At 50.0% G+C, this 12,814-nt stretch overlaps 1 protein-coding gene across 2 annotated transcripts in view; it reads right to left on the reverse strand.

The window, feature by feature from the left end:
* The window catches only part of MEGF8 (multiple EGF like domains 8), a 71,079-nt gene that overhangs the window by 45,443 nt on the left and 12,822 nt on the right, over positions 1-12,814 (reverse strand). For both annotated transcript variants that reach the window (XM_084815067.1, XM_084815068.1), the window contains 10 exons: positions 12,235-12,323; positions 11,028-11,250; positions 9,904-10,084; positions 9,659-9,804; positions 8,933-9,052; positions 7,488-7,654; positions 4,323-4,430; positions 3,950-4,097; positions 2,704-2,867; positions 181-372 (listed from right to left, as the gene is read on the reverse strand). In XM_084815067.1, the coding sequence (XP_084671193.1) occupies positions 181-372; positions 2,704-2,867; positions 3,950-4,097; positions 4,323-4,430; positions 7,488-7,654; positions 8,933-9,052; positions 9,659-9,804; positions 9,904-10,084; positions 11,028-11,250; positions 12,235-12,323 (1,538 nt within the window). The remainder of the gene's footprint in view (positions 1-180; positions 373-2,703; positions 2,868-3,949; positions 4,098-4,322; positions 4,431-7,487; positions 7,655-8,932; positions 9,053-9,658; positions 9,805-9,903; positions 10,085-11,027; positions 11,251-12,234; positions 12,324-12,814) is intronic.

A 12,814-nucleotide genomic window follows, 5' to 3' on the forward strand; every position in this document is an offset into this window, starting at 1 on the left:
TAATCTCATTGGAGTGCTTTCAAGCAGACAGTCCGCCCCTCTGAAATTCCCCACAATTACTCCAGCTCCTGCTGCATGCTCCCACCCTTAGCAACAGTGGTGCCTCCAACACTGCAAGCAGAGAGAGAGAGAGAGAGAGAGAGTGCGCGTGAGAGCGAGAGAGCGCACTCTTCCCCTTACCAGCTCAGATGCGCCTGGAGCCCGGGCCAACTTGGCAATCACAAAGAGGCGCTGGATGCGTGCCCAGATGGAGATGTCTTCAGCAGGTCCGGAGCTGCTCACCAGCGGGTGAATGAACCCTTTGTAGACCAGAGAAACGTCCATCTCCGTGCTGGGATTAAGGGTGATGGTGGTGCTACGGACAATGGAGACCTATGGCAGGGACACAACTCTCAGAGCCAAGTCCTGTAGAGTGAGGGTGGGGCAAGGCCAAGGCAGAGGCGCTCTGTAGCCATCGCAAAGCAGCACGCACAGAGGATCCTCGTTGCTTAGACCAGTGAGCAAGTCTAAGCTGGAAAACATCATGTAGCCAGGGAGCAGTGGCTGACTTGCTCTAGCCAGGCACTGTACAGAGACTTCCTTGGCTGATATGGCTGGTCTCCCTGCAGTTCTTTCTTTTGCCCAGAACAAGGTGGTGGCACGCTAGCCTGAACGTCCATCTGATACCACTCAGGTCATCAGTTCAATACCCACTTTGGACTCAGGTGAGATAGAAGAAATTGGGAAACTAGATAATACTACATAATGAATTTGATTTTTTTTCAAGACTGGGAAAGAACTGAGAGCTAAGCCTCCAACAACCATCATAAAAGGCAGGTGGACCTGTGTAGGTGAGGACAGTCCTTCAAATCATCTGGGCCCAAACCATTTAGATCAGGAGTGCAGAAACTCACACCGAACAGCCAAATGCAGCCTCCAGGGTAGCCCAGACGGCCACACCTCCTTCCACTGGTCCCACCTGCTTTCCCCCAACCACTGAGTCTTTCGTGTTTTCCTGAGTTTTGTGCAGTTTTTCCCCCATTCTAAAAGGTTGAAACGCCTCTCCTAAGGCTTAGTTACTGACAGTGAGGGTTTGAAGCTAAAATAGGCTGATAGGTTTTGCTTTTTGGCCCTGCCCCATTTTCCTTTGGCCCTGCCCGCTACTGGAATGACACTCACCCCCCACCCCCAGCTTCTTTGAAACAGAATTTGGTGCTAGGTCTGAAAGACATTCTGCACCCCGATTTAGATGACCATCAGGATATTACATTTTCCTGAAAATGTGCTGGAAGCCATTGTGGCTCAACACCCGAGTATTATGTGCCAGAAAGAATCCTGACCACCAAATTTTGCACTAGCTGAAGTTTCCAAATGCTTTTAAGGGCAGCCCCATGAAGAATCCATTGCAGTAATCCAGCCTGGGTGTGACTAGGGCATGTGAAATTGTGGCCAGATAGGTTTTCCCCCAGGAAGGGCACAGCTAGCAGGCTCGCCAACACTGTACAAAGGCATTCCTGGCCACGGCAGCAACCTGAGCACCCAGGAGCAAAGCCGGGTCAACTCAAGGAGAGCCCCAGATTACAAACCCGGTCCTTCCAAGAGGAGTGCAAACCCATTCAGACAAGGTTGTGCTCCTAGTCCCGGAACAACTTTCCCACTGACTGGCAGCACCACTGTCTTACCTGGATTAAGCCTCAGATCATTTGCCCACATCCAGTATGTAACTCTGCTCAAGCAACAGTTCAGGACCTCCACAGCCTCCCTGACGTTACAGGGGAAGGAGAGACAGAGCCGGGTGTCACCTTTGTACTGGTAACACACAAGCCTACGTCCCCGGACCACCTCCCACAGCAGCTTAAGGTAGATGTTAAACAGCACTGGGACTGGACAAGCCTGCAAGAGCTCATAGGGGTGGGGAACGTCAGGCCCAGGGGCCACATCCGGCCCTCCAGGATTGCCCAGGTGGCCACGCCCCCTTCCCTGGCCCCACCCCCTTTCCCCCAATCACCCATCATTGGTGGTTTTCTGGCTTTTGTGCAATTTTTCCCCATTCTAGAAGGTTGAAATGCCTCTCCTGGGGCTCAGTTACTAGCAGAAAGAGCTTTTAAGCTACAGCATGCTGGTACTTTGTGTTTTTTGCTCTGCCCGTTTTGCCTTTGGCCCTGCCACCCCACTGGAATGTGGTCTCCAAGACCTGATATGGCCCTCAGGCTAAAAGAGGTTTCCCACCCTTGCCAGAGGCCAAACGGTTGAGCAGTATTTCCCCAACACCACCCTCTGGGACCTGCCCTCCAGATGGGACCAGAACCACTCACAGTAAAACAGAGCCTCCAAGCCCCATCCTGGCTAAGCAATCCAGGCAGATACTGCAGTCGATCAGATCAAAAGCCACTCAGAGGTCCAGCAGTACCAACAGGGATACACTCCCCATGTCTAGCTGCCAGCATAGATTATCTACCAGAGTAATGTGTGGCATTATGTGCACCTTCTCATTTTTCTTTCCAATATTGTAATTTTAAAAATATATATTTTGCATTTTAAACATGCTACCTTTTTCAGAGGTTTCAAGTAAAGATTTCCTACCACAGTTAATAAAGGACAAATTGCACAGTTAATCGTTTTCATTTTTTAAAATTTCATTTATTTAAAAAACCCACTGTTCCATCCCTCCAGTAAAAGTTATGTCAAGGGAAGGGAAGACCATGGCAATCTCAGTCCACTTACCTTATCAGGCTGGGAGTCGTTGCGCGGCTGCTGGTAGGTGATGAGGTGAAGGCCAGGCAAGAAGTTTTCATGTTGGCATTGCGACAAGGAGGTGACAAAGTAAGGTTGTGGTCCCCACCAGCCGTACATTCCTGAGAGCTTCCCCACCTGGCACCGGCCCCGCTCTGGGGGAGGAAAAGGAAAAGGGAGCATGTGTGAGAGAAAAGAGTCTTCAAATACACTTTAAAAAATACAGAACTCATTCAGATGCAGGGTGATGGTGGTGGTTCCAGGTGTGCCTGCTCAGAAACAGGGTGTTTTTCTTCAGAGTTCTCCATTTCAACTGTTAGTCAACATTTCTGCAGAAATTTTAATGATCCGACAGGAATTTTTTTCTCTCCCTCCATCGCCAGTTCTAATGTAGTGCATTTGGGAAGGGAGTCTGCCATTTCTTTTTTCGTTTAAATTAAAACTGGTTGGCTGAGAGAGGCTTTGCTGCAGCCCCTGCCTGCTCATTTCATCCACTGACGCAAAAGAGTGCAAGAGAAAATGACACCAGGGGGCTCAGGAGGCTGAAGAGCAGGGGTGTTGAACCTCTCTAAGCCTGAGGGACGAATTCTGTTGTGGAGAAGCTCTCAGGGACTGCATTTCGGGTGGGCCTGAAAGCAAAAGGGGGCAGGCCTGAAGGCAACAGAGGGGGGCCAAAATACCAGCATATTTTCATTTAAAGTTCTTCCTGCCAGTAACGAAGCCTTAGGAGAGGCATTTCAACCTTTTAGAATAGGGGAAAGCACACACAAGCAGGGAAACTAGAGAGAGCCAGTGTGGTGTAGTGGTTAGATTGTTGGACTGGGAGTCAGGAGATCCAGGTTGTAACCCCCACTCGGCCATGAAGCTCACTGGGTGACTCTGGGCCAGTCACAGACTCTCAGCCCAACCTACCTCACAGGGTGGTTGTTGTGAGGATAACATGGAGAGGAGGTGGTTTATGTACATTGCCTTGGGTCCTTAAGGAAGAAAAAAGGCGGGATATATATGCAATACATAAATAATAAACTACCAAACCATTAGTGGGGGTGTGGCCTTCTAAGGTGGTGTGGCCTTCTAAGGAACCCAGAGAGCTACACTGGAACTCCAAGAGGGCCAGAGTTGGCCCTCAGGCCCGAGGTTCCACACCCCTGACATAAAGCAATGGAGTGTTTACAATGCCACAAAGAAATGTGGATAAAATGTGGATTAGTGGCAACTGACAGAACAGCGCACTTACCCGAGAGAGGCATGCAGGTCTCATTTTGCACACACCAGCCAAAGGGTCCCGGCACACGGGGCAGAGAAGCGTTGGTGCCACCAAAAGCCAGGCATGACTGGCAGTCAACTAAAAGGCGGGCCAAGCCCAGGCAGCCGGTATTGGGGCACTAAGGAGGAGGGAAAAAGACACCAATCAGGATGCTGAACAGAACCATCTAGCAAATCATCTTCGCTATCCCAAGAGATTTCTTGACTGTGGGTGTCCCACTAGGATGCAAGAAATACCCTATGCTAATTGTTAGGCCACCCTCCAAGGACAAAATACCCCATCCACCCCTCTCTTTTGCCTACTCCTCTCTGGAAAGGCATGCCCCGCCCCCAGGGTTACTCACAATGCTGTGGGGCTGGGTGCTCTGGCAACCTCTCATGCACCAGGCACATTCGGGGTCCTTGGCACACGTGCTTTTTTCTGTGTAAATGGAGCAGTAATCCAGATGGTACTGGGGCCAGGAGGGGAGAAGGAAAGGTAGGTCAGGGACACCTCATGTCAGTCCTGCAGCCAGAAAGGATCTCACTAGGCTTCCCTACAAGCACCCCACATGGGGGCAGGGGGAGCGTAGTTCCCTGCCCCACAGCAGAATATGAAGCTCTCACTGAAGAGGTTCTTCCTCACAATACACATCCTTAATGCTTCTATTCTTATTTCAGCCTTTCACAGTGATCTGCAAAAAGTTATTTGCTACCCAAACAACTTCAACAAGCCCACCTATTGGTTATGTGTGTACAGGAGAGGAGGGGAACCAGGGCCATTCCACCAGCCCTGCAAAAAGACTAAATTTTTCATCTTCCCATCCCATCCCATCCCCCTTGTGAGTCATGTCTATTTAGACCGTAAGCCGGCGGGCAGGGGCTGTCCTGTTCTACTGACTGGGAACTTTTTTGGCTGAGGAGCAGGACAAAAATACTTTAAATAAATAGAAATGAGTTGGGTCCAGACTCAGGGATAGTTAAAGCAGACCCACTGAAATCAATGGGAGTTAAGTTAGTCGTAACACGCTTGTCCCATGAATTTCAGTGGGCCTACTTTGAGTATGACTAGGTCTAGATACAACCCAATAACTTTTACAGGGGTGGCCATGTTAGTCTGTTGCAGTAAGAATGACTAAGGTTAAATGTTTTACCCTTTGTAAACGGCCTAGAGAGCTTCAGCTATAGGGCGGTACAGAAATGTAAATCGTCGTCGTCTTGTGGTACTTTAAAGGCTAACAGATTTACTGTAGTAGAAGCTTTCATGGGCCAGAGCCCATTTCAGCAAATGCAAAAATTGTTGTATTCCCCAGGTGACCAAGTAGACATATGCTAGTGAAAAGACCCGGCTTCACACAGGCTGGAATAGCCCTTTGTTTGATACAGCAAAGCCCTCGGGCACGGAGGTGTCAGAGCTGAACATGCTGTGCCCACCCCCTCTGAATGAGGCCATACTCGCTGGCACCCCTGCTCACAGCCCCTGCCATGGTGCATCCCTATAGCCCCCATGAGGGAGGAATCCGTCCGTTCCCCTGAGAAGGGCTACCCCACAGCGAGGAGGAGGAGGAGGCAGCCATGTGACTCTGTCTCTCGGACTACTCCCCCAGGCTTCAAACTGCAAACTATGGGTTGGTTAGGGAAGTCTGTGTCAGGGTGGAAACTGAGCCAACAGAACCCCAGAGCAGTTCTGATTCTGAGGAGGAGCAGCAATCCGTGGGAGAGAAGCCAGCTCATCCCTCACAGGCACAGCAGCTGGCAGAGATTCCTCCTGCTGGCATTCCTGAGATAGATAGTGATCCTAGCAGTGAGAAAGTGTGGGAGGGGGGCTTGCTGGACGCTTGATGCAGACGCAAAGAGCAACGAGCGATGGAGGGCGCGGAAAGGAGGCGTAGCGCCCATTTGGCGTGCAAGCAACGGCCGCCTCCCGTGGACCCAAGGGAAAGAGGGAGGATCTCTCCCTAGCCCATAAGTTCAGGGTCTTCAAGTGACTCTCCTTCAAACAGGGATCAACTGCCTACTCGGCGCATAGGCCACTCTGCTGTTCCTTGCTTAGTCGCTGGTGATTAGCATCTGAAAGAGTCATTAAGTTGTAAAAGGATTAAAGCCTTGAAAAGAATCCTTTCATCTGTGTCTTAGTTGGCTATTGGAGTCTACTGAAAGAGGCCGCTAGGGCGCCTCCTGACAGTCTGCCACCTAGTGACTCAAGGTGGTACTGGAGGCTTCTAACACATGCACATATTTAAATTAATTAAAATTCATTAAGGCGTTTTAAAAATCAAGTAAGTGCACACCCCGAGGGTCCCCTTAGTAGGCAAGCCAAGTTTCAGGTGCCTAGGTTCCATGGTCTTGATGCTGTGGTGTTGACAGATAGCCACACATCCTCTTTTACTATTATAGAAGAAAAGCAAAGAGCTGGATGCGCCTTATCTCGTCTGCTCTTGGAAGCTAAGCAGGGTCAGCCTAGGTTAGTAGTTGGATGGGGGACTACCTGGGAATCAGGCTTCCTGCATTGAGCAGGGGGTTGGATTCGATGGTCTTGTAGGCCCCTTCCAACCCTATGATACTATGATACTTTCTATGATACCCCACAGGAACCTGCCGATCAATATTAAGACCTTTTCCAAAGTCCCTTCTCCAGGTACTCATGCCTCCAGAAGTGACTACTGGAAAGGAGGCTTTTCTCTGGTCATGCCCTGCTTGCAGTGCTCCCTCCCAGACATGTTTCCCTGGCGCCAGCATTTCTGCCCTTCAGACATCAGGCAAAGTTCAACCTGTACTACCCAACATTTTGCAGTACATGAGATCTTTTAATGGCCTTTTGTTTGCTCTCTTATCTGCTGTGTGTTTGTTTTTTAAATCCCCCTCTGCCAGTTGTTTTAGGAAGCACGTTTTATTGTTATAGCAGCTTTGGAACCATTTTACAGTGAATGGCGGGGCAGGAAGTCAATACAAGGATCTGCAGATATGGAGAAGAAGTTGACGGGGTGGGGGAAGAATGTCAATGTAAGGAACAGGTGCATCCCATTCCTAAGCCAGAGCACAAACATCAAATAGATCCAGTCAAAAAGAGTTCAAGATCTGATCAGAGTGGCTGTGACACCACCTGCTCCTCACAAGCAGTAACAAACAGGCAAAGCAAAATGGATAGTGCACACCAGCCTTCCCAAAGCCAGATGCCCAGCCAGCATGGAGATAATAGGGGAGGGTTTAGTCCAGTACACTAGGGCACTGGGAGGCACTAGGTTGAGGGAGCTTCGAGTACACAAACACCTAAAGAGGGAGAATTCCTTCCAGTAGTGAGCTAGCTATTCCCAGTCTCTATTGAGACCAGGTCTAATACTGTCAAACTTTTGTAAGGAAATATGTAATGGAAGTCTCAGTTGGAGTGAATACGGGTGGCCTGGAAAGGCTAGTGGGCTCTGGGCTAAAGTACGGGAGGCAGGCCAGCGCTTACAAGAAGAGGACTCTGATGGGCGTGTGTTCACGGAGGCCCAACAAGATTCAAGGAAGTGGGAGGAAGTGTCACTTACCATCTGGGACGGCACCTGGAAGACAAAGGTGGGCACTTTGTACGCCAAGAGGTCACCCCGGGGCACCCCGCTATAGCCTCCCGCGACAAGCAGCACATTCCCATTCATCACAGTGGCCACGTGGGAGTATCGGCCTCGTGCCTGGGCGTGAGCCTTGGCCTCGTGTTCTGAGGGAGGGAGATACAGAACAGGCCATTCACAGTCTGTTGGAGAGCCAGTGCAGCTTAGAAGATAAGAGTCTGGACTCGAAGCAGAGAGATCTGGGTTCACTCCCCACTCAGCCATGAAGCTCGCCAGGTCGTCTCGGGCCATTCTCCAGTCTCTCTCGCCCTCAGCGTAACTTACCACACAGGATTGTCATATGGAGAAAATGGGATAATCTCCCTGTATGATGCCCTGACCTTCTTGGCAGAAATGGGCGAGGGGATACAAATGAGACTAAAAGTTGCCGCTGGATTCTGACTTAAAGAGGAAATAGAGGAGGGGCAGGGAGAAGTTCACCAGGTGATGCTTTCCCCACAGGATCAATGGGAGCAACAGCGAGTGGACCTCTCTCTTCGAGACAACCCATAAAAACAGTCATGTCCTTGAAGACCCAGTCTCAATGACTGCATGACTCTTTCATTCCTCTCCTGTTCCTGTCCCCACTTCTGACTTTCTCTGCCACCCCAACCCCACGAGTTCATTCCACAGATACCTTCAGTCTCCCTAGACCAGCCTTCCTCTACCCGGTGCCCTCCAGACATGTTGGACTGCAATTCCAATCATCCCCAGCCAATATTGCCATATAGCACCATATATAGCAGTGAGGGCTGGTGGCTCCGATGTAAGTGGGGCAGTGCATCCGCTTTGGGTTTCAGTCAGAACCAGTCAGAATGCTAATGGTGCGATCCAAGGTGTGAAGGAGATGCAACGCTGGACAGAGCTTTTCCAAAGCAGTATATATGGTGCTATGTATATACGCACTATATACAATATTATTAATGCTAATCCTACTGCTATTAAAAGCAACAGCTGTGATTCTCAGGGGTCTGCTCAAAGCGCAGAATTCTGCTAAGGTTGCTATATTCCATCCACAATCAGCCTGAACCTGAGGTCCTCCCGATGGTGTTGGACTCCCACTCCCATCAACCCCCAGCCAGCATGACCAATGGTCAGGGATTATGGGAGCTGTAATCCAACAATATATTGAGGATTACAGGTTCCCCGCTCCTGCTTTACAAGCTCTTAGCAAGGGACACAGAGCAGTTCCCTCTGATCCTGTGATGGGAGAATGTGCCCCTGTGGAACTTCTCCCTTGCTCAGAGTTCTTCCCCTGCTCTGGAAGGAAATCAGACACTGGAGATTCTATGAGCCTACAGTGTCATATCATGATCCTGCCGCAAACAGGTGTGCTTTGTCCGTCCCCAGCAATTGCGCTTGCTGGAATGGGAATGTTCCCTCACCGTGGGTGATCGGAGGTGCCAACTCGTGGCTGGAGACCCACTGATGGCAGCCCAGGTGATAGAAGAAGATTTCATCCTCATAACATTTCTCCTCGTGGTAATGGATGTGCACGTTGCCTCCTGGAGGACAGGAAGGGAGTGTGAGGCATAACACAGTGCAGGAAAGTCTCCAGACTTTTTTTTTATTCCATGCATTTATACACCACCTTTCTGCCAAGGCACCCAAGGTAGTTTACAATTGTAAAATACTCAAACATTACCAAAAAAACCCATCAGAACAAGATTCTTTCCTTCATTCCCTTCCCCAAACTCCAGCTTTTCCCTGTAGCGGAGGAGAGACAAACAGCAATGTGGGAGAAAATGGAAGTATCAGCATTATTAGATTACAAATACCAAATTTGGTAATAGAGTTGCCATCTTTTTCCCGCAGCTCTGCTCCCGTACCTTTAACAGCAACCTGATATGAAGAAACTTAGCATGTGAAGCTTTCCCTGGCATGCAAGTAAATTGACTGGGGAGGCTTCTCATGCTAAGGTTCTGGGGGCCAGATTGCACAGGAGCAGGAAAAATTGTGGCAAGCCTAGTTTATATCCTCTGGGACAAAAAAAATATGATTAAGTGGTCAGTTTTCGCATAGAACAAAAACATATGATGCTTTTCCCTCTCTGGTTTCTTACATCATTCCAGTATCCCTGTGTCCCCTCTGGCTAGCGATGCCATACTCACCATAAACAACCATGTAGTTGCCAATTACTGTGGCAGAGTGGAAGGCCCTCTCTCGAGGTCCACGGTGCAAATCTTTGGCACGCAATGTACTCCAATAGCGCAGGTCCACGTGGAAGAGGTCGGTGGTGTTAACTCGGACACTGAACCTGAGGTCGGGGAAGAGTTTGGGTGAGTCATTCCTCCCACAATCCCTTCAAGTTTCTACCATCTCCTTTTCCCCACATTACTCCCAGTTCCCCCTTTACCGGGCAGTGGAGGGCCGGTGCCCGCCATAAACCAGGAGAGTGCGGGAGGCTGGATGGAACACCATGGAGTGACCGGCTGCAACAGGAGCTTTGCCTCCCGAAGGCGTCACTAGCTCCCAGCGCCACACCCTCAGGTGGAAGCGGTACATCTGTGAGGAGAAGACATCCACCGAGGTGCGGCCTGCAGAAAGGTGGGGAAACGAGGAGGCCCAGCATGCTGGGACATTACTTTCCCACATCTCTTCAAATTGCTATGCTTGGAGCTATTTCTGTTCTACCATCCTGCAAGTGGAATTTGGCCAATGTGTCAGCTCAGTACTGGGCCTTAGGCAGCCCCTAAGAGAGATCTAAGGGGTTACTGTTAGCCGGTTCTGTCGCTGCCCAGGCTAAATTCTAGACTAGCTTGAAACACATCATAGTTCCTTCAGGTTAGTGACAGCCAACAGCGGGCCTGGATGGACATAGGAAGCTGCCTTATACTGTGTCAGGCCAAGGATCCATTTAGCCCAGTGCTGTCAACACTGCCTGGCAGCTGCTCTCCAGAGTTTCAGGCAGGAATTCGTCCAGCCCTACCTGGAGATGCTGGGGATCGAACCTGGGACCTTCTGCATGCGAAACAGGTGCTCCACCACTAAGCCACAGCTACAGCCTAGAAAACACTCCTCTGCCTGGGGAAAACATTGAACTCTAGCTGAAATGTTGGCTTACCATGCTAGGCAGCGGCACACAGAACCATGGGTTTCTGGTTCTAGACATCTCCTGACAAGTTGGTACCGAATTCTGATTATTTAAAACGTAAGCATAGAGCAGGAAAGTCCTCCAGTTTCCTGCTCTATGTCCAGGAAGCGTACAAGTCGACCACATTCATGCAAAACAGAGCTGCAAAAAGCGCACGTTGATTTGCATAACATATTTTGAGCACAGAACTTGGAATTTCCTTGAGCTGGAACTAAATGACATTTCTGCCCCATGGCAGAAAACTGTCAAGGTGACAAGCCTCGTGACCTTGGCTGAAGTCAGAATGGAAACTGTGGTGACCCTTCGCCCCACCTGCTCTCCTCTCAGGGCTGTGACAGGTTCCCCAGGACTCCTGAGCCACACACAGGCCTGACACTGCAACTCACCTCCAAACACATACAGCCATTCATCCACCATGGCAGATGCATGGCCAGCCAACCCGGGAGGTGGAGGAAACCACGTGGTGTTGAGAGGCTCCAGCTCCTGCCAGCGCCCCTCCCGAGGAAGGTACATCCAGATGTCATTGGCGAGAAAGCCGCTGGCCAACTCACCCCCAAAAAGAACCAGGAAACCCTCCCAAGCCACCGCTGTGTGCGAGTGACGTGCAGACTGTAAAGGGGGAGAACAAAAATGGGGTGCCAATGAGATAGATACACAGTGGAACAGTGATTTTTTTCTTCCTCCTCAGTCATTTCACACATTACGGAATCACCAAGTTGGAAGGTACCTCAAACTGTCATCTAGCCCGATCCCCTGCCGAGGCAGGAAATCCACTGCTACAGCATCCCTGATCAGTGGCCATCTAGCCTCTGCTTAACTAAAAAAAGAAGAAACCACCTTCTGAGGCAGCTGGTTCCCCTTTCAAACAGCTATTACCATTGGGGAGTTCCTCCTAAATTACTGGAAGGATCGTCTTCATCTGTATCAGCCTGCCCACACTCTCTCAGCAAGAGAGGCCCTTCTCATCTGCTCACTTGTGAGAGCAATTGGGCGGGCAACCACACGAGGGAGGGCCTTTTCCGCAGTGGCCCCACACCTCTGGAATAAGTTGCCATCAGGTGTCCGCCAGGCCCCATCACTGCAGGCTTTTAAGAAGGCCCTGAAAACATATTATTTTATTTTGGCCTTCCCCTGAACGTTTGCTACTGTTGCTGTTTTTATTGCTTTTTAAGACCATATCAGAGTTTATTATACGTTGTTCTTGTACACTGCCTTAGGAGGGCTCCTGCCCTGAAAGGCAGCCAGGAAATATTTTAAATAAAATTACATAAATAAGTAAGTAAGTAAGTAAGTTTAGTCGAAATCCCCTTTCTTGCAAGTTGAGCCTGCTCTTTGAAGCTGGAGCAAACACAGCTTGCAAACACAGTTTGACATCAAGCATCCCCTCAGCAGGGAGCCTCAGCCAATCCACACTCCATGACGGGTGCGGCCCTGTGTGACACACATTTGTTGCATTCGCACATTATATTTTCAGTGAGATGCTTAAAGCATCTCAGGAGTACACCCCCCGCCCCATTGAGGATCTCAGTGGTCCTCAGTGCTAAGGACCATTGAGAGAGTCGTCCTCAGCAACAGGGGAAAGAATGTACTTACCGGGGAGGGGCTGAGCACTCGTCGATGCCACACATTTGTGGTGAAGTTATAGAAGACGAGGTCACCCAGGGCTGTGTTTAAATCCAAACCTGGGGAAGGAAGGAGAAACAGCCTGCAAGGGTGGAAGGGAAGGGAAAGGAAGGGAAGGATCCTCTGACCGGATGAACAAGGGCTGCTGAGTAGTTAAGTTACACTGTTGTAATATCAGAACATAAAAAGAGCCCTGCTGGATCAGACCACGGGTCCACCTCATCCAACATTCTGTTCACACAGTGGCCAACCAGTTGTGGGAAACACACAAGTAGGGCATGATGCAATAAATCACCTCAGAGCTCACTGGATCAAAAGACAGGATATAAATCTTCTAGAGAAATCAATGTGGCAGGCCCATCAGCACTACTCGAATGGTTAGATCAGGCCAGCTGGCCCCACATCGTACTGCCTGAGGGGCTGAAACCTGTCCTTTGAACCTGCTGCTCCCGGTGGCTGCTAGACCAACACCACCACCACCACCACCACCACCCCGTTCTGGTTGCCAGGTTCCTTTTTGATGTAGACTTTGCCTTCTGATGTATGCATA

The sequence above is a fragment of the Heloderma suspectum genome, chromosome 10, assembly GCF_057233095.1.
Source record: "Heloderma suspectum isolate Gila_16-S chromosome 10, 16-S_ref, whole genome shotgun sequence".
In the NCBI taxonomy this organism is placed as follows: Eukaryota; Metazoa; Chordata; class Lepidosauria; order Squamata; family Helodermatidae; genus Heloderma; species Heloderma suspectum.